A 19,893-nucleotide genomic window follows, 5' to 3' on the forward strand; every position below is an offset into this window, starting at 1 on the left:
TCTGAAAATACAAACCAGCAAATTGATTTTTTTATTAACAATTCTCCAAATCACTTTTGTACATAACAAAAACAACCAATAAAGACAAAAAAAAGCCATTTTTATAGATATGTATAATACATGGCTTAATAAGATCTGGGGGAAAAATACTTTGCAATAAGTTTGTACAATGGAGGAAAGAAAAAGCATACAAAAACAAAATGCATTATTACAATTTAGCATATGTTAAATAATTACTGTGTTTTCTATTGTTTGTAAAAAGGTCACACACAGCAGACATTGAGCACTTACAGTATGACTTCACATTATTTCCTGCCTGAAAGGTGGAGGAAATCGAGCAAATTTGCAGAAATCTTTCCAGTGCTACATTCACTTGTTAATCATTGGCAAAATATTTAAGGAATGGCCCACTGAACATGCCCATGGGTTTCTGGGCTGGAGAGACGAGATGAGACACATGCTTTATTAAAGCGCAAAAACTGACGGCTTTTCCAGCCGGACTATAAGCGAATGTGAATTTAAGCAAGTTAACATGATTTAATACTGAAGAGATGTGACATGGAAAGCTGAACATTTTCTTTGGGCCACTCTTTACAATTGCTGTTGGAAAAATTATGCTGATCTTGAAACCTTTTTTAAACATGAAAAGAATTTGAGAGTAAATTAAAATGGTAGAGAAATGTTTAAATAAGCAGAATTTTTAAACAAATGTAACTAACAGCCATGGTCATTTTCCATATCCAACATACACATTACAAGTAAAGATGGGTGAAGGGTGGGTCTATCTGCTTCTTAGGAGTACAATCCAGTAGCTGTACTAGACGGTCAAGTTTTCTACAAGAAAAAAGCAGAAGCAGAGACCTCTCTGTAAAACCACAGCTATATACAATATATGGACATTATTTTCCTCCTTCCCGTAGCATTGAAACATGACTTGCTTTGACTTGAGGTGGGACACTGAAAAATAGACGTGCGAATGGAGATCATAGTACAGCTTTACATTTACAATGTAAATGTAAATAGTACAGCTCTTTTTTTTCTCGAATACATGTTAAACTGTGTTTCCCCTTGACAAACAATTGGAGTGTTAACAGGTATAGTTATTTGAGGGGGGAAAAAACTATGCCGTTGGTTTAGTGCTTTTGACAAGGTTGCAGATTCAATCACCAACAAGCTTTCAAAAGTTTGATATACTGAGAAACTTAACACATAAAACAGCTTTTAATAATTTGAAAAGGACAGCAGGTGTGTCATGGGAGTGCATGCAAAAGAGTAAAGGGCATGATTTTTGGAATAGGATTTCTGAGCTGTGTAGGTGGCAACATTGTTCAAGACACATAATGACTGGCTGAATTACAAAGCATTTCAGCAAGTGTTTAAAATAAAACGAGCAAAAAAGCTTTTTTATTCCTCTTTACCTGGATGGCAGAGTAGAAGACTAGCCCCAATACTACACGATGAGGCACCCAGAAAACAAAACCTTAAACCTACAATAAATTAAGGCCATCAAACCTGACCAATCCATTAATAACTCCAAAAACAACTAAACAAGCACACAAAACAGTGTGGCTTGCAAGGAGGCTTGGTTGGCTGAGTATGAATGAACGATATTAGCGATCTTTAAGTATGGCACTGTAATGCTTTCAGTCACCAGTACATCTCTCCAGATATTAAACTATTAATATGCTAAACTTAGAAGAAATCTGAGCACAGGAAGTGACCCAACGTCTGTAAAGATTGCTCTGTATCAGACTGAAGTCTGTCTCTGCATTGCAGTAGTAAATCCCAATCAAGTTGCCACATAGGAACCACATTTTTGCCTGCCTGAGCTGCACGAGTGCCTTGACATCCTGTCCAAGACCACCACAGAATATTTATCAGCATCTCAGTCAGAAAAAGAGAGTGTCGATCTAAGGTCATCTACCTCTTACCCACATAATATGCTGAATTATTTCAACACTGCTATGCATCCTACCCAAGCACGCTTGTCTAAATAATTCAATTTATGGCCCCCTAGATCCTGAGTTCTTCTGGCTCAGATGCAGGCAGCTTTCTTCACTGTTCAATGGTCTGTTAGTATCTGGGAGTACAACGAGTGACAAATATAAGATCATTTTTATTCATCAACAACCCCCAACCTATAATCGCAGACACAAATGTCCATCTGTAGAGAATCCAAAAAAAAACAAACAAAAAAAACTCTTGAAATTAAGTAAACCCACAGACAAGATATTTAATCTTGAACTTTTCATTCACCCTCACAGGAAATCATACACATACACGCATGTCAGTACAATTAAATCATACCAACTTTTTTAACCCCTGTAATTAGTTAATCACAAAAGGCCCTATTTAGTAGTATGTCTATTAAATCAATGTCAAGCATGTTATTTATAAATAATAATATATAGAAGATGATGCCATTATTCTCCCATTAGATGGTCTGCAAGTTAGAGGACAAGTCATAGTCGTGACCTTATTAACAGGAACAACCCATGTCAATAATAATGAAAATTACAATATCAGTTAAAATAATAAAAGGAGCATGTTATCAGACCTGCACAAACCGAATACCACAAATATACTAGTCACCATACGTAACTGAAGTGTATGGCAACCACCCACAACCACAAAATTATTTCTGAAATTTAGTAGTGAGAAACCTGCTGCCACTGCTTCATCGTCTTAGTAGACCACAGGAGAGCAAGAGCAAATGCAGGAGAAGAGAAGAGGAGAAATGCAACAGGAGCTCCATGAGCATGGAGAAAGCAGACAGGGAAAAAACAATGTCTCAGAGATGCTGGCACAACATACTTAGAAATGTGAAAACACATACGCGCACACACAAAATGGCCCAAATGTCCACAGCAGGCAGGTCCGGTCACAGAGAAGCAGATGACAATGCAGGTGTACCGCAGTCAGAAAACATGGACACTGTGAAGAGGGTAATATCAGGTCCCAACATGGCTGCCGCCAGTAGCAAGAAAATTCGTACAGTTTCAGTCTTGCTCGTCCTCTTCATAGCCAGGGCCCAGGGTGAGAGAGGGACAAAGAGGAGCACTGCTAGCTTCTCCACCCCCCTTTTGTATAATGGGGCAGGAGGAAGGAAGGACATTGGGGATCCCCCTCCTCCTCCTACCCCTGGCAACCCTCTTTACCTGTCCTTCAGCTCCTGCGTGACACGCTTGGTGATGCGGCCGCACAGCAGCCCCATGAAGAACAGCAGAACGACAGACATCGCCAGCATGCTCAGGATATAGTTCTTAGCAGGAGAAGAAAGGACCTGACCAGCCAAGTCTGAGAAGCCTTCTGCTGGTGCCACCTGGAGGCAGGAAAGAGAAAACATCAAAATGGAGGGAAAATGCATGTAGAACAGTGAGTGAAAAAATATTAACAGCAAACACAGTAGAAATACAAACATTCGCTCAATGTCAACTGATTTTGACTAAAGATTACAGTCTATACTTTTTTTTTTCCCCCTACACTGAACAACAAAAATTCAGTTATCCATTACATATAATAAATGTGATGTTTATCAAACACATGAGGATGCTCTAGAGACAGTGAGAGAAAAAGACCATCAGAGTCTCTTTGAGCTTCTCAGTTACCTTGGCAGCATAGCTCCACATGTCTATACGGTCTTGTAATCTCTTCTTACACTCAGGCTGAAGTCTCACTCTCTTATCTTGAAGAGCCTCCATCAGACAAGACATCTCTGAAACACACAGCAAAATTAATATCCTCTAAAACCTTTTCAGCAACACACTGACTGTAGTGTTAAGTACTCACGCCTTCCTCTTCCAGGTGGGATGGCAGCGCACTGATGCTTAAGGTCAAGTGCACATGCTGTATGCAACACTGGATCCACAAAAATGTCTGCTTTACTCTCCTTAAGGATGTTTAGCACTTCCTACACACACACACACACCTCAACACCATAAATTAAAACTACATGGCTAGGGAGAATCTCAGACAATTTTATTGTAGAATCATGATAATGCACCTTTTTGCAACCCTCGTTTTTTATCTTGAGTAGATTCACTTTAAGACATTCCTCCACTTGACCTGTCTGTTCCTGGGCTGCTACCTCCTCTGCACACAACCGTGGGATCTGACAAACAAAGATGTGAAGTTACACCATACAGTGCTACATATAATTATAGTGACAGGAAGCTGAAGGTCTAACTGACCTCTTCAGTGCACTGCATCTGTAACTGGGGGTCCAGTCTGTAGTCCAATGCAGACTCCTGCAGAATTACTCTGATCTGGTCCTCACAGTCTGAAGAAAGACGCTGCATATGGAGTTCAACAATAGTTACAATCAGCATAGAGTGCACAATCAGCTACACATTTTCAAGTGCAAAAAAAATACAGCAGTGTGGATTGTTTAAGAACAGACCTGGTCTGCATATTTGAGTTTGAGACAGGAGATGACCTGGCCCTCTAACTCAGTGTCATCTTTCGCTTTGCTCAGAATGTGCTGGCAGAATTTAGGAATGTCTGCCTTACAGGCCTTCCTCAACACTGGGTTCAGTCTGTAATCTGGACATGTGAAAGAAAGAAAAGTAAACTCAAGCTAATCATGATCATATTCAAACAATACTTAGGCTTCTCTCGAGCAACATGTGTTATGTTTTTAAAATTGAAATAAAAAAAGGCAATGTATAGTGTACAAGTATGTCTATTGGACTATACCGGTGTTCTGGGTGATCTGTCTCTTGGTGATCATTTGTTTGCATTTAGGGTCCATGAGTTCACTGTTCTTGTTTTGCTTCAGGCACTGAAGCATACTCTTAGCATCGGCTTCAGCGCAGAAACGCTACAACATCAAAAAGCATGTTACTATATATGAGACACTATGTTAAAGCTGTTTGGTGATTTACTGCAAATAATGCAAGAAAACAGTCTGTCTGTCTGTCTGTCAATCATTTTATACTTACTCACCCTGATCATCTGCTTACACACTCTCATAAGCTGAAAGTCAAGTTCAGGGTCCATCATCTCAGTCTCCTGCAGTTTAAAGATCTTCTGGTGACAGCGCTGGTGCAAAAACCTCTTATTGTCCTTTAGGCACTCAATCACCTGCATAAATAAAAACAAGTCCATTACACAATTCAATAGGTTTTTAATATTAGCACATTACATGACCTAAATCACTTTTCCAGTTTATAGATATTTATGCAACACCTAACCTAGATATGGATGAGCTGTGTTTATTTAACAATTACATTTTTATCTATGTTGGTACTAGGTGGTGCAAAATGAATGCATGTTTATTAAATGGGTAGTAGAAGAGAGAGGTTGGCAACCATCCCATATCGCCTGTAAGTAGTTCAAAGGGTTCGTTGTTTGTAGCCATGGCGCAGTGGACCGTCAAACAGATTTTTAGAAATAAATATTTTGTTGTTACTGTCCAACGTTTTTTCCGTCAACAGTCCAATGTTGTGCGTGTTGGGCCGATCCCTGACTGCAACACAATACTGCGATGGGTTAAATTGTTTCTCACAAAGGAGGAAAATCAACAGGCTATCCCCGTATGGCTCAGACTCCAGAAAATGCTGAGTGTGTTAGAACGCAGGTTCTTCAGAGTCCTCTGCGCTCAACTAGGTGTCGTGCTCCAACTCTGGGTCGGCCTCATCATTCACTACAGCGCATACTACAGGACAAGGTGAAATTCCATCTGTACAAAATCAGGATTGTTCCAAAGCGGTGTCAGTGATTTTTCCAACGCAGATTGTTTTGTGAAAGAATGCTTAAAAATATTGCTTCTGATGATGTAATGTTGATAAGTGATGAGGCATATTTCCATTTGTATGGTTGTCAATATGCAAAACTGTTGATTTTAGGCAACAGAGGACCCACAATAATTACACCAGAAACCTCGCCATAGTGCTAAGGTTACAGTTTGGTACAGTGTTTCGAAAGTAAAGATCATCAGACCTGTCCCTTGGCCCCCACGCTCACCAGATTTGACCATCTGCAATTTCTTTGTTCCCTCAAATCGAAAGTCTACATTTGAAAACTTTGTACAGTAGACGACCTGAAAGTTGCCATTTGCGAAGAAATTGCAAATGTGCCAGATGAAATGTTGCTAAGCGATGCAGAACTTTGAGGAGAAACTCTGGATGTGTGTACAGCCAGAAGAAAGTAATCGGTCAGATATAATCTTCAGTAATAAAATAATTACTGTATAACCATCAAAACCATCAATGCATTTATTACAAACTGTTCTGGAGTTAATAAAAAAAATTATACTGAGAATCAATGAAGTTACACTTATTTGAAAAACATGCATGCTTTTTGCACCACCCTGTATTTTCTATATGTTATTCTTTCAGGTTATTTTAGAAAGACAGACCTGAGCATTGCCAAACACCACATTCTGACAGCGCTCCTTAATGTCCTGCTTACAGCTCTCGTACAGATCGGGTTCCAGTCGAACATCCTCTGACTGAAAGAGAGAACAGCACCAGAGCTACACTACAGTGTCGCGCAATATCACAACAGAGTCACAAAAATCAAACAGTAAGAGTGTGCATTAACAATCTATTAATATTGAGCATTAATATTCTGATTTGACAATTAACAAACCATCTCCAGTTCTTCCACTCTGAGCTGCCTACGGCATTTCATGGAAACACGCTGGTCTTTCACTTCCTGCAATGTGTCATTCCTGACCATGGTGCTTAGACAGATGACTACATCCACCCTGTACACACACACAAACAGGTTTATTCAATGATCAGTTTTATTGCAGTCTGGGATAAAGTAGAAAAGAAATCAATGTAATGAAAATACAGCTTGGTTACTAAAAAACATTTTAATGCTACACTCACTTCTTTTTGATGTTTGGGCAGAGTTTGAGCACATCCTCCTTGCAGGCCATCTTAAATTTGTAAGAAAAGCGGAAATCTTTCAGCTGGACCTGAGGAATAAATGGAGAACGGCAGTGAGTGAAGAAAGTCGATCACTCAAATTATTAGGGGTGCCCCCTTTAAAATCTGGTTCTGCATGGAAACTGGTTATAAATTTGAAGATTTATCATGCAGTAATGTTGGACTCCAGATAAAAAGCTAATTTGACTTAATACAACAGGTGACTTTGAGCTTATATACACACACACACACACACACACACACACACACACACACACACACACACACACACACACAATATGTTTGGATAAGGGTTTTTTTTTTGCAAGCAACCAACTAAAGTACTGAAAGACAACGCTTACAAATACATCAGATCTTACAGATAAGGGTGGGTACAAAAATAATCCTGTTTATATATTTGATTGTATTATACATATTTTACGATTATTGCATAAAAAGTATATCTGATGAAATTGTACTACTAAACATTAGTAGTGGAGTAGTTATCCTACCACCAACATATCTAACGTCATTCCATAATAAGCTTAGGTTTCATTAGGGGTCGCCACAGAGGATCATCTGTCTCCATACTACTCTGTTCTTTTACATCTGCCTCTTAAAAAAACAACTACCTGCATGTCTTCCCTCACCACATCCATGAACTTCCTCCTTGGCCTTCCTCTTTTCCTCAACATCCTCAGCATTTTCCTACGGCTATACCCCATGTCCCTCTTCTGCACATGTCCAAACCATCTCAATCGGGCCTCTCTCATGTTGTCCCCGAAACGTCCTTTAATCGTCGTCACTCCCAATGAACCTACCACCAGCTCCACCTCCTGTCTTTTAGTCAATAAGCTAAGGTTTATTATGTTAAAATACTAAAATGAACAGCTATATTTTGACTAAATATATGTACCAAACTGGTCAAAATTCACATTTTACTAGCTGAAGAGCCGAGTTAAACCATATATTAGAGGTATTCTCTCATTTGAAATGTTTAGAGCATTATTGGCTATTCTTAAATTCAAACTTTGAAGCAAATTCATAAATAAACAGTCCTATTTCATTTTGTAGAAAGAGCATTGTGCAAAAACCATTTTCAACTAATTGAATATTTATCTTTGACTTGTTCCTGTACATTCAACTGTACAGTAGTGACATGGGCAGCTGAAAACACATGATGAACTATGCTTAGGTATTTGAAGGTGTATTACCAGTTGAAAGTGAGTGACTCCGACTGCACACTTTTCATTCATCTCCTTCTGGTGTTTATTGAGCACGAGACACTCCATCAGATCTCCGGTGTCTATTTGATTATCTGCCACCTCCTATTAATCGAATCAATAATAAAATCAGGTAGAGATCCACAAATTAGGATGAACACAAATAGAAATGGTTTTCATACAGGATGATGTTTTGGCTGGGAAATCTTTGCGGTTAACTGAACAATCTGACTTACATGGCAGTGCGCCTGGATGACTGGTTCACAGGCTCGGATTAGAAGAGCTTCAATCTGGATATCCTTAAGATTTATAAAAACATAAAAGTTTATAGTTTACAGAAATATAATTCAAGTTCATCACATTAAACACATTAATAAACAGACAAGTACAGTATAGTTTAAGCAGCACATCAACTGCTGTCATTATTTATAATGTAATAGTAAAAAAAAAAAAAAAAGCCTGATTGAAAGAGAAAAGGGATGAAACCAGGGAAGTGTTTCTTACTTCAGACTCCAGCTCAGTCAGGTTACCCACCACATCTCTACATTCTGAGCCCAAATCATCTAAATGATCCTGTAGACACTCCAACTCCTGCAACACACACAGTTTAATGAGTGCTACAGTAACAAGATTTATTTTATTTATTTATTTATTTATATATATATATATATATATATATATATATATATATATATATATATACACACACACACACACACACACACACACACACACACACACACACACACACACACAAAAGAAACAGGTTAAAACAAGCTGTGTTTGTTTTTAAGTCTGAAGAAGTTGGCAGGAAAGAGAAATGATTATATAATTTTGATCTCAAAAACAAAAACAAAAGAATTGGCCTTGTGTTGCAATACTTTGAAGGGAACTCTATTATATAGCACTGTTATTTAAAATGCTAAAGTATAAAATTGCAGCCAGGTAATCAACTTAAATCAACTTCCATTACTTGAGCTTTTTTTTCTGCTGTACATTTCACAAACCTGTCCAGGCTCTGTTTTCTCACTGCACCACTTGCCCAAATCGGTCATACATCGTTTCTGCAGGTCTGGGTCCATCTTTACATCCAGAGCCCTCTGATGGAGGATGCGCTGCACTTCAGTCTTACAGTCACGAGATAACTGTAGGTAAACAACATTTTAGAGTTATCACTTCTACAGAAATAAATAGTACACACCACACAAACCTCTGTGGAACTAGAGCGGCACACAACCTTATATATATTTTATTTATATAAAAAAAAAAAAAATTGACACTTGATTATCTCTCTTAACTAAACCAAACGTACCCAATACATTGACATATCTGATTAGTCAGAAGGATCCCACTTTCCACACCAACCCAAATCATTTCCAAATTACAATTATGAAATTAACATTTTCTTGAAATTTTCAGTCTTTGCAAAATGAATACCACTACAGACACAGTGCCTCAGTTTCTAATACTGATGGAATAAAATTGTCTAATATTCTGAAATACATTTTCCAATTCTACAAAAACTGAAAATTCAGAAAAAAAAAAGAGTGAAGCTGTTACTTCAGTCTGGCCATCTCAATTATTTATCATGGCATGCATAATTTGGTGAACTTGAACATCTGTAACAAGAATACAGTACTTACAGTATAAAGACTGTTGTTGTCTGTGCGGTCCTGTAGTTAAATTTATGGTTAGGCATAGATAAGTCAAAAATGTTATGTCAGCTAAAACCAGCAGTCCTAACTTCATAACATCTCACTATAACAGGCCTGGGAAAAAAAAGCTTATTACCGACCATTTCTGACATGCATTATGCCATGTCTTATGCCTTACGAACCTCTTAATTATGTTAGATATCAGCGGTAGTTGGGTCTGCTAAGGTGCATGTGTGCGTGTGTGTAAGAAAGGCACTCTCACCCGTCGACCCTGCTCCTCGGTGCGGTAAGCGTGACGGTACAGGCAGGAAAACACCGCTCCTGGTGGCATGAATTCACTAGTCTCATTCCAGCCATGAGTGTGGCAAATACGTGCAGCATCATTCTGACACTTCCTGTACAGGATCGGGTCCAGCCTGTAAACAGCAAATAAATAAATACACACTGGAAAAAAATTATAGTGCCACAGTGATTTGCAAAAATGTCTGAAATCAAACTAGCAATAGATAGTTTGAATAGCATAAAAATCAGCGACACCAGTCACTCACTTCCAGTCTCTGGAGATAAAGTACTGCAACTCTAGCAACCTGTGCTCACAGTCTTCCACCATTTTATCAGTGTAAAGATGCTCCATCAAACAAGACAAGATCCTATGTGAAAAGCAACAAAAGAGTCAATAACAATCATCTTCCAACAAAAAGAACAACTGCGGTCATGAAATCATTATAGTTCACACTTAGTCATCAAAGCAGTATATTAAAGATTGAAGAGAAATGAGGTTGACTCACATGGGGTCTCCATTTCGGATGTGTTTGCATGCGGTCTGGATGACTGACTCGCATGCCTCATTGAGAGCTCTGTCAATCCGGTAATCTGCGCCGGGATCCGTCTCCTGGATCAAAGTCTGGAGCTAAGAGCAATAAATATATTTTAATTTAAAAAATATTTGAGATTATTAAAAATAAAATAAATAGATAAGATAGATACAACTTTATTGTCATTGCATAGTACATGTACATAGCAACGAAATGCAGTTTGGCACCTACCAAAAGTGCAAAGAGTAGCATTGTGCAAATAGACAAGTGCAGATAAATGTGTAGCATATGTACAGTATGTAAAATTATATATGTTAACACATGTACAGTGAATAAATATAATGAGTAAAATAAATCAAATGAGTTATTATACACAGTCAAACATATAAAGGACAAATTCTTCTAGACCTAAACCAACACTTAACTTTATTCAGACAGAATACACACAATCTGTAGCAGCACGGGTGTTGTCAAGTGTAAAAATAGAGGAGGCACTTAATAACCTCCTTATATAAGACAGAGCAGATCTGTGCTAAAGAGAGCCTCTTGAAGAGAGCGTGTGAAGTTATTTTTTTCCTTTGTTTTAGTTCAGAGTGCAATGCAGACAAGCAAGGAGTAAACATTAAAATAAATAAGGGCCTGTACTTTCTCACATCTGCCTTTCATCTCCTCGGTAGACTACTGAGAGCAGGCCATAGTAACAAACTAAAGGCAACTTACAGATTTCTGGCAAAGGTTGTCGAAAATGCCCTTGTCACGGGAAACCCTCATGAGGCAGTGGAGGGTTCGGCCTTTGTGGTGCAGACCGGAGCAATGATTGTCAATCTCACTACGGCAGTGCAGCACAATCTCAGGACTCAGCGAATAATCCTCCATCAGCATGCGTCTATAGTCCAACATCTCCCCCTGACACTCGCCACTCACAGTGCGTCCTGATATACAGAGAATATAAAACGGCTTCTTATACCAGAACCATCTAGCTGCTATTGATTACATAAATATCATCAACACAGACGATACAATAATCTCATCGTATGCAACTCTGAAAGATAGGATGGATTAATCATAATTAGTACACAGTAATCACAGCAAGCCAGGTAAGCCTGTGTTGCAATTAGCAGTTTATATCAACACATAGATTGTTTGGGCAACATGCATTCTTATCTGCACACTCACCTCTGTGTACGGCAGACTCAAGGCACAGCAGCAAGTAGGATAGCTTGGCCTCTCTGCCACGGGGTAACGTGGTGTCTACATTACAACGATATTTCCGCAGGTCCTGTTTGCAAGCCTTGGCCAGAGAGTAGCTCACTTTGTAATCCTGTGCAATCAGCTTCTGTCTGGTGGAGAGGGCCTCTTTACACTGTGCATCAGGATACAATGAAGAAACAAACAAATTGATAAATATTTTCTTATAAAAGGTAAACAAGAATAGATATAATAATCAGGTAAATAATCTTATTTAAGTTGAAGACAGAAGAGTTTACCTTTACAGACATAGACTCCTCAAATTTGTGGTTAAACAGACATTTGTAGACTCTGCCCTCACCTGCTGGAGTCTGGATCAGCAAAAACAACGAGATGAGTACACCATTCTACCAGTGAAAGGTGCACAGCAAATATGCAAAGTCACAGACGTACATTTTCGCAGAAGCGCTCGCGATCGTCTCGGCATGCAAAGAAGAGGTGCCTGTCGAGATGGAAGTCATCCGATGACAGCTCAGCCACACGCATGATGGCCTTCTTACAATCTTCTCTGATTGTGTAACCTTTTGTCTGTTCCTCTGCTTCACTCACCAGCCTCTTCTCCAAGCATGCGATCACCTCTCCCTGAGAGTGTACATCCTTAAAAAATAATAAAAAAAAAAACCATAACATCCTCTGTGGATTTTATATTGCTCTTTACTGCTTGGCAAGCCAAACCATGCTGTTAATTGATTCTGAAGACTGGAAAATAATAAATAAATAAAATGTGCAAAAAAAAAAAAACGTTCATAGAATTGATTAAGCTGGTGTTTCTTTAATCCACAGCACATGAATTGCATCACAACTCAATTATATACACATTGAACATTCTGACATGAATATGAAACGAGAAAACGTTTCAATATTGGTTAATCAGCTCATGAGTCAGCTGTGCTATTAAGATGAAAGCTTTGATATGTGGTCAGTGACACATCAAAGCTCGATTCCGGGAGACATTTATAAGACATTAATTGACATTTATCGTGCGTGTCTGAGAAGGTCCTGGCTTACCTTCTCACCAGTGTTAACACTTCCACAGTGCAGACTGTTGATATCTTCCCTGCAGCTGTCCATAAAGCCACAGATGAGCCGGTAGTCGCTGAAGATGATGGTAGCCATCTTTGTGATGTACTGATTGCACTGGTATTCCGTGATGTTACTACGGTGATCTACCAAGCATGACACTAAATAGCCTTTTCCCCGCTCCTCTGATGCACACTCTTTAATCTGTAGCCACAAATACACATCATTTTTCATCTAAAAATCGATTCCTTCTGTTTCAGTTCACACTCAAAGGCACAATATGCTGGAAAGAGATGACATAAGGGTACTTACGTCACCAATGGTACTCTTGCACACCTCCACAGCTACGGACTCGAACTTTGGGTCTGTTGTCAGGTTCAGTTTGTAATTCCATAGCAGCTGGGAAAAAAAAGGGAAAAAGAGAAAGAGGACTCAGCGAAGGCTTTGTGCATGCCAGCTTCTGACATACAACCCCAGATCAAGCTGTTACCAAACAACCTGAGCATATGGATACAACACATGCTTATAGAGTGTGTCTCTCATCACGGAGTTTGGTTCAGCATGAATCTGGAACATTATAAAACACATGACACGTAGGAGAACACTGAAAAATTATACTCACATGGTTACAGTTGGCTGCAATCTCCATTTCCTAAAGGATGAAAAACAAAAGCAGATGTTAGAGGATTATGACTATGATACCATGAGACTTCAGGCATTAAAGAGGCAGGTTTTAGTTCATTCTCAGGCACTCTTGGCTAAGTCAGTTAAGCAGTTTATTGACCACAAATGGTTTACAAACCACACACACACACAGTTTAATAGGAATGTAAACTCTAAATTTCAGGTGCTGTAGGTCACAGCATAATTAGTACACAGTGATCACAGCATAACAGGAAAGTCTGTGTTGCAATTAGCAGTTTAGATAAAGAAATAGATTGTTTTTGGGAGGAAAAATGATAAAGTTTTTGGAAAAATGTAAAAAAAAAAAAAATGTGTGTGTTTGTAACGCACATCGTTCTCTGCACCCTTGCCTCAGTGTAAGGTGGACTCATCACTGCATATTATGCAATTGCTTATTAATACACCATTAACCTTTGATTTAGGTTTGCAATGGAACAAAGTACCATGTACCACATGGATATAATGCAAGGCTGACAACACAGTCATCATACAAAAGCACGGCTGACAACACAGTAAAGCTGGTTCCTAAAATATTCAATAACAGTTATATGGAACTGGTTTGCACTTTAAACAATGAACAAAGTCCAAACAACATTTGTTTGAAAAACTATGCATATCAAGATGACAAACTCATCTAACCGCTTCGACAGAAGGCATTACCATCATCTTCCAAAAAGCCAGATAATAGATCATGGGAAATGCACAAGAGTAAAAAAGCCAGAAAAACCGCTTTTGTAAGACTACAAACTAAGCGCATATATAACGCATTCATTTACACGCCTCTGCCCCTTCCTCTCTCCATTCCTATCTTCTTAACATTATGCTCCGATAGAACAATGGATTAAAACCACTCATACAACTGAACAGAACAATCATTTGCCACCCAGACGCAATGCATAAACACTTCCACTAGTTGACCCTGTCAAAGAAACTTGTAAATGCAGGAAAGGGGACAACAGGTCTCTTCAATCTCACTAGACTTAAAGACAAATCTCTGTCTATTACTCCTGCCACATTCCAGGAATGCATTCAGGTCTGAAAGATGAGAAGGCCAGAGCTACGTGTTGAAGGAAAAGAATTGTGTGTGCGCACACAAAGCATGGGCACGGTAAAAGACAAACGCATAATCACAAACTGCAGGTGTAACCACAATGGTGTCAAAATGGAAGCTGTGTTTTCAACTCTGAGCACATACACTGCTTTCCGCCCTGCTCCTAATCCTGACACTTAACCCATCACTGTTTACTTGTATTCTCTCCCCAACCAAGGCGACTATGGAACTGAGACTGGATTGTTTCTGGCTGGTTTGCTGGCTTTCTGCATATTGGTTACAGTCAGCATTCAATCAGCTGTGCAAATATATTAAATCAAATAAATATGGTGCACTGGGCAGTTTTTGTGTGACTGCTCCAGTTATCTGGAATTGGTGCATCCTGTTGATGCATTTTATTTTACATATTGACAGAACGAGCATCCAGGAAGCTCTATTCCATCTAAAAACACTATTATATTAGTTTTCCTTGTTGTCAGAAATAGAAGTCGAATGTTAATCATTGCTGATATCTGGTCACTTTATCACCCAGGCCTATTCGCAGTATCCCTACACATCCTTCACATCTACAACCTGTAAGGTTTTGGAAAGAAATAACCAGGTCCACATTAAAAGTGAACCATTGCACCATAACCTTATTTACTTCATTAGATTTATGTACATTATTGTTTGGATGGTAACTGCATTTCATTGTCTCTGTACCTGTACTCAGAGTGACAACAAGGTTGAATCTAATCTATACACAAACTCCAGGACTGTCAGAATGAAGCACTATCCTCCTAATATTCTGTTAAGGGATTTTGTCTGACTGAAGCTCTCTATTCGGCACATTTTTATACTTCTAGATATTACAAAGTGGCAGACATTATATAAATTTTGCCAAACTATTAATGTATAGAGCGGTACAGGAATAAACAACGCTGCAAGTCAGAAAGAGAGCTTCAAGGAACAGATTATACCTTCAGCTGCTTTATTTTTCCCACTCATCATTACAGCATAGTCTTTTACTTCTATTAATTCTAATAGAGGGAGGATACATTTCGTAAGAGTCTTTAGTGTTGTACTGTAAATCACATTGGCTCTTACAAGCTGGCTTGTAAAAGTGATAAATGTACAGGTATTGTTAAGTCCATGTACACACTATACAACATCAGCACCAATTTCCCCCAATCATGGACCAATTTTGGAGCTTGCAACCTGTTTTCATGATGTGATGAGTTCAGTGGCACAATGTTCTCAGTCTGCCAGCAACTCTCATATTTTTCAAACATGTATAATTTTCTCAGCACTGAATCGTTCAGTACAAGCACCTCCGATCGATGTAAATATGTAAAATAATCTGAAGTAAATGTGCAGCAGAATCCTGAATCCAGTTCTATAATACATCCATTTGTGAGGGAGCGCAATGATAATGCCTCTGAAAGAAATTATTTGTCGTGTTCGATCCAAATAGCCGTCAGAATCAATCTTTGAGTTTTAAATCTTTTTTTTTTTTTTTTAAAGATTTTTGTTTCTTGATCACCCAACACAGCCAGCCTCACATGATAAACACGCCTCATGTCATGACAAGAGTGGATTTATGGATGGTGTTACTTTCAGCAGGAATCTCTGAGTGAAAAGGGTAAAAATGACACCAAGGCATATTAATAATAATCTGAAAGGAAACACCTTCAAGAAACACTAGACCACACTAATTATTACAGGAGTGAAATGCAGTAGAAAATTCTCTAGCAGCAGCATTTGGCAATAAAGAGGGAAGTATGATTAATGATTAACATAAACTTTGGGACTAGAAGAGCTGCTTAAATTCCTAAAACCTGAGATCCATTCAGGCTGAAAAGCTACAAAGAAAACTGGAGTTTATAATAGAAATTTGCATATTTGTCGATGTGCTTCAGTGATACAGATATTTGCCTATTTGTCGATCACAAACTCCAAGGCTTTGTTTCACTCAATGAGTTACTCCAAAAGTACTCTTCAGAATAACCTGCCAGAATGCTGCTTTAGCATCATCGTTGGACAAGTTAAAAGGGTGAAATCTACGTGACTGACTGACTACATGAGTTCACGGATTACAATTTCTAAGAAAAGCACCCAATGGACAACACACTATTCAAAATAGGTATCCAGAAGAACAGGATCAAGGGTTAGCAGAGACAATGTTAAAAATTACAGCAGTCCTCCTTTTGTCTTCCACATCAAACTGAAACCTTTGAGACTCAACAAATCAAATATGTGGTTTGAGATGACAATGACAAACAAACAAACACCTAGTGGGGGCAAAAAAACCAACAAAAAACCCCCCCTGAACTGCAGCTTGAGTCGTTTCTAATTTCTTAAGAACACCATCTTAGCTAAATACAGCTGTGGGAAATCCGGCCCTGCATGCCTACACTCTCACAACAAGAAGTAACCGATACAAGCTCTATTCTTCTTCTCCATTCGGTCTTACAGGAGTCTTTCTTTGAACAGCTGAGAAGAAACTCAAACAAGCCTTCAACACACAGAACAGGCAGCAAAAGCATGGAGGACAGCCACGGACTACTTCATTCACATTCAGACTGAGACAGGAAGACCCTGAGGAGTACCACTATACTGCTCACTGGTTTTTTACATCTCCTTCACAGCTCACTCCATTACCGTCATGAGATAAAGTAGATCTTTGTCAAGAATGTATAAGAATTAAGGAATATGACTTTTATTGGAAAATAGATCAAATTCCCCCTGCAGTTGCCTGTATACGTTGAAGTTTCAGTAAATGTCAAATTGCTCTTTGGAGGGCAGGATCACCATTGTTGGGAGTCAGATTACATCATCAGTGACAACAGTGGGCATATGTGGCCCAGCCCCAAAGACATGAAACATGGAATATGAACTGCTCCATCAACCGCCTTGATAATATAATGCGCATTCTTATCACGACTGGAAAAGTCATCCAAAAAGGGCGACCACTCATTCCATAATCCTGCCAACATCATACCGCCTCTGCAACTCGCTCAGTCCATAGCGAAGCCTCTCATTAAAGCAACCCCATCTTTTTATAGATCACTCGGCTCTGCTTCACAAAATGCTGAAAATAAGCACAAAAATCACTAGCTCTGTTCAGACAGAAAAAGACTGAAGGTAACGTCGGTAACACCAGCATTTCTCCGAAAAAATAGAGGCACGTGTGTGTGTGTGTGTGTGTGTGTGTGTGTAAGTGGTTACCACGCTTGCTAACAGAGGAAATATATATATAAACTAGCATTCTATGAGCTTCCTTTTCATTATGGATGTATTCTCACCATAACCAGTACCAATCTGAAAAACTGAATCTGTATGAATTTGTTCAATTTGGTTAACGGATGTATATTAAAATCTTAAACTCTACCTTTAAAATTTTGCTACAATTCAATGGCAAAGCATGAAATGTCTGTGCTTCCCTGTAAGTTTGCATTCACATCTCAGCAAATGCTGAGAAGTTTAACAGCTGATAAATGGTGTCTTGCAAGGGAATCCCTCTCTCTTTCTACCAATGAAGATACCATTTATATTTATTGCTCGCTCGGGATACTTATTTCTTTGCCTAATAGAGAACCAAATGGTCCTGCAAAACTTCGTAACTCTGTGCCATTGTCCACTTGGAGCATTCCTGCATTGTATAGAAAGAAAAGAAAATCTCACATTGGCTGTTTTGAGCTGTAACAATAGACAATATGAAGTTTATTATGTAGTACAGCAACTCTTGCAGAGTAAACCAGCTGAATTTGCCCATCATTTCTTTCCATAGTTGACATTATTAAAGTTGGAAGGGTACAGATTGAGGTCTACCAATTGTTTTCAGATTAATTGACCCTTATTGTATCACAGTTAAATACCCTTGTTATCCAAAGTCTTCAAATTATCTTCATTAGAATGGAGACTGGCTATGCATTTACACCTTTTAACTTTTTTTTGAATAGCAGACAGCTGTAGCATATACAGTGGCGAAGTTCATGCAGAACCATTCCCTGGGCTTTGCTAACTTCCTCAGGCGTGAAGGCGGAAGTCTCCGGGATGCTAATATGATGTCTAGTTCACCCAGGAACATAATATGAAATAACACAGGCTGCTACATGTTTATCAATAAATGTGCTACAAAACCCCCTCAGCTCATTAGATCCTACTCGAAAGCATGGCTGAGTATTTGTAATTAAAATAAAAACCAGCATCAGTAGGATGTTTATTTAACGCTAATCGATCATACCAAGAGTTAGCAACACTCTCACTTTATATTCTATATTTGTTGGATACCTGATTTCTGAAGACAAACACGAGATCATATGCACACCACGATCCATATGGGATTCATGTACTAGGTCTGGCTCAGTCTGGTTGCATTTGGAGAGACAGGCGGACATCATGTTAGGAAAACGGTGCTAACGGGGAGCTGCGCAGATAATAGCACGGAGCCTAGCGCCGGCCAGCTCGCCCCGTGAACGCGTTTCTCCGGGCACATCCGAACCTACACAATGGGAGTGAATCCATTGATGAACAGGCTACTGACCTCTTTCCGATCTTGCAGACACTCAAGCACGGCCAGGTTGTTGTTCCATGAATGTTTGGAGCACAGTCGGGTCACGTCGTCGCGGCAGGCCTCCTCTTCGGCCAGCTTCCAGCCGGTGGAGCTGCGGCGGGACTGAGAGGCCGCCGCTCCAGCCTTCGCCTCGGCTAGCCCGCCTCCGGTATTTTTGCCATCGTTGGCGTTCTCTCCTGCGTTCCCCTCGGCGTGGAGGCTTGGGGACTTCACTCCCTGAACAGGACGAATGCAAGCGGGAACGGCTAGGAGCAATAGAAGGAGCTGCACACGTCTACAAGCCGCCATCTTCGGTAAACCACCTACGCGTAGCTAGCCTACGGTAGCCGGACGCGAGTGATTTGTGCGTGTGTGTGTGCGTGTAAAAGAGAGAGTGCACCAATGAGCCGCACGTTTTTCTTTTCAGCTACACACAAAACTGTGCCACGTCGTGGCTCGTACAGCAGTTACAGCTCCCTGGGTCCTCGATTAAAAACCCAATTGTGATCTTATCCTGTACAACTCATTTTCACACATTATTGAATAACAAGTTTTTCTTCAAATGCAACCCTCCCATGAACTACTGCAGAACAGAAGCACAGATTTCGGTTTTAATAATTTAATATAATATAATACCATTTTGTTGCACCCAGATCTGTAACATATCATATAACAATAATTACCTAGCTAGGTCACTAGGTATCATTAAAGTAATTCGATTCATATTAGAGAATTACACCTCAAATTAATTACATACAATTTAGCTGGTGAAAGTCCTTTAAAGGCCT

The 19,893-nt window shown here is 39.3% G+C and overlaps 1 protein-coding gene across 3 annotated transcripts; it reads right to left on the reverse strand.

Annotated features, from left to right (window-relative positions):
• Positions 1-8: 8 nt before the first annotated feature.
• glg1a (golgi glycoprotein 1a) lies at positions 9-19,563 on the reverse strand. Of its 3 annotated transcripts, XM_046859076.1 has the most exons (28): positions 19,097-19,563; positions 13,459-13,488; positions 13,149-13,235; positions 12,825-13,040; positions 12,210-12,413; positions 12,056-12,127; positions 11,745-11,931; positions 11,289-11,500; positions 10,542-10,663; positions 10,302-10,403; positions 10,016-10,169; positions 9,742-9,771; positions 9,106-9,243; positions 8,603-8,689; positions 8,335-8,397; positions 8,090-8,203; positions 6,837-6,925; positions 6,592-6,709; positions 6,359-6,451; positions 4,945-5,082; positions 4,696-4,819; positions 4,400-4,542; positions 4,191-4,292; positions 4,004-4,111; positions 3,790-3,910; positions 3,609-3,715; positions 3,159-3,322; positions 9-834 (listed from the first exon to the last, which is right to left on the reverse strand). In XM_046859076.1, the coding sequence occupies exons 1-28, from the start codon at positions 19,412-19,414 to the stop codon at positions 753-755; spliced, it is 3,525 nt and encodes a 1,174-aa protein (XP_046715032.1). In that variant the 5' UTR covers positions 19,415-19,563; the 3' UTR covers positions 9-752. The 3 variants fall into 3 exon arrangements, with proteins under 3 accessions (XP_046715032.1, XP_046715033.1, XP_046715034.1); XM_046859077.1 differs by lacking the exon at positions 9,742-9,771 and having other exon boundaries at positions 19,097-19,562; XM_046859078.1 differs by lacking the exons at positions 9-834; positions 9,742-9,771 and having other exon boundaries at positions 2,214-3,322; positions 19,097-19,561.
• Between the last annotated feature and the right edge of the window lie 330 nt (positions 19,564-19,893).

This window comes from Silurus meridionalis, chromosome 10, assembly GCF_014805685.1.
Source record: "Silurus meridionalis isolate SWU-2019-XX chromosome 10, ASM1480568v1, whole genome shotgun sequence".
Lineage (NCBI taxonomy): Eukaryota > Metazoa > Chordata > Actinopteri > Siluriformes > Siluridae > Silurus > Silurus meridionalis.

Coding starts and splice junctions, on each gene's coding strand:
- glg1a (XM_046859076.1), bottom strand. CDS start 19,414: ATGGCGGCTTGTAGACGTGTGCAGCTCCTTCTATTGCTCCTAGCCGTT. Junction 6,710..6,836: donor TGCCCAAACATCAAAAAGAA/GTGAGTGTAGCA, acceptor GTGTGTGTACAG/GGTGGATGTAGTCATCTGTC. Junction 4,820..4,944: donor TGTGTAAGCAGATGATCAGG/GTGAGTAAGTAT, acceptor TTGATGTTGTAG/CGTTTCTGCGCTGAAGCCGA.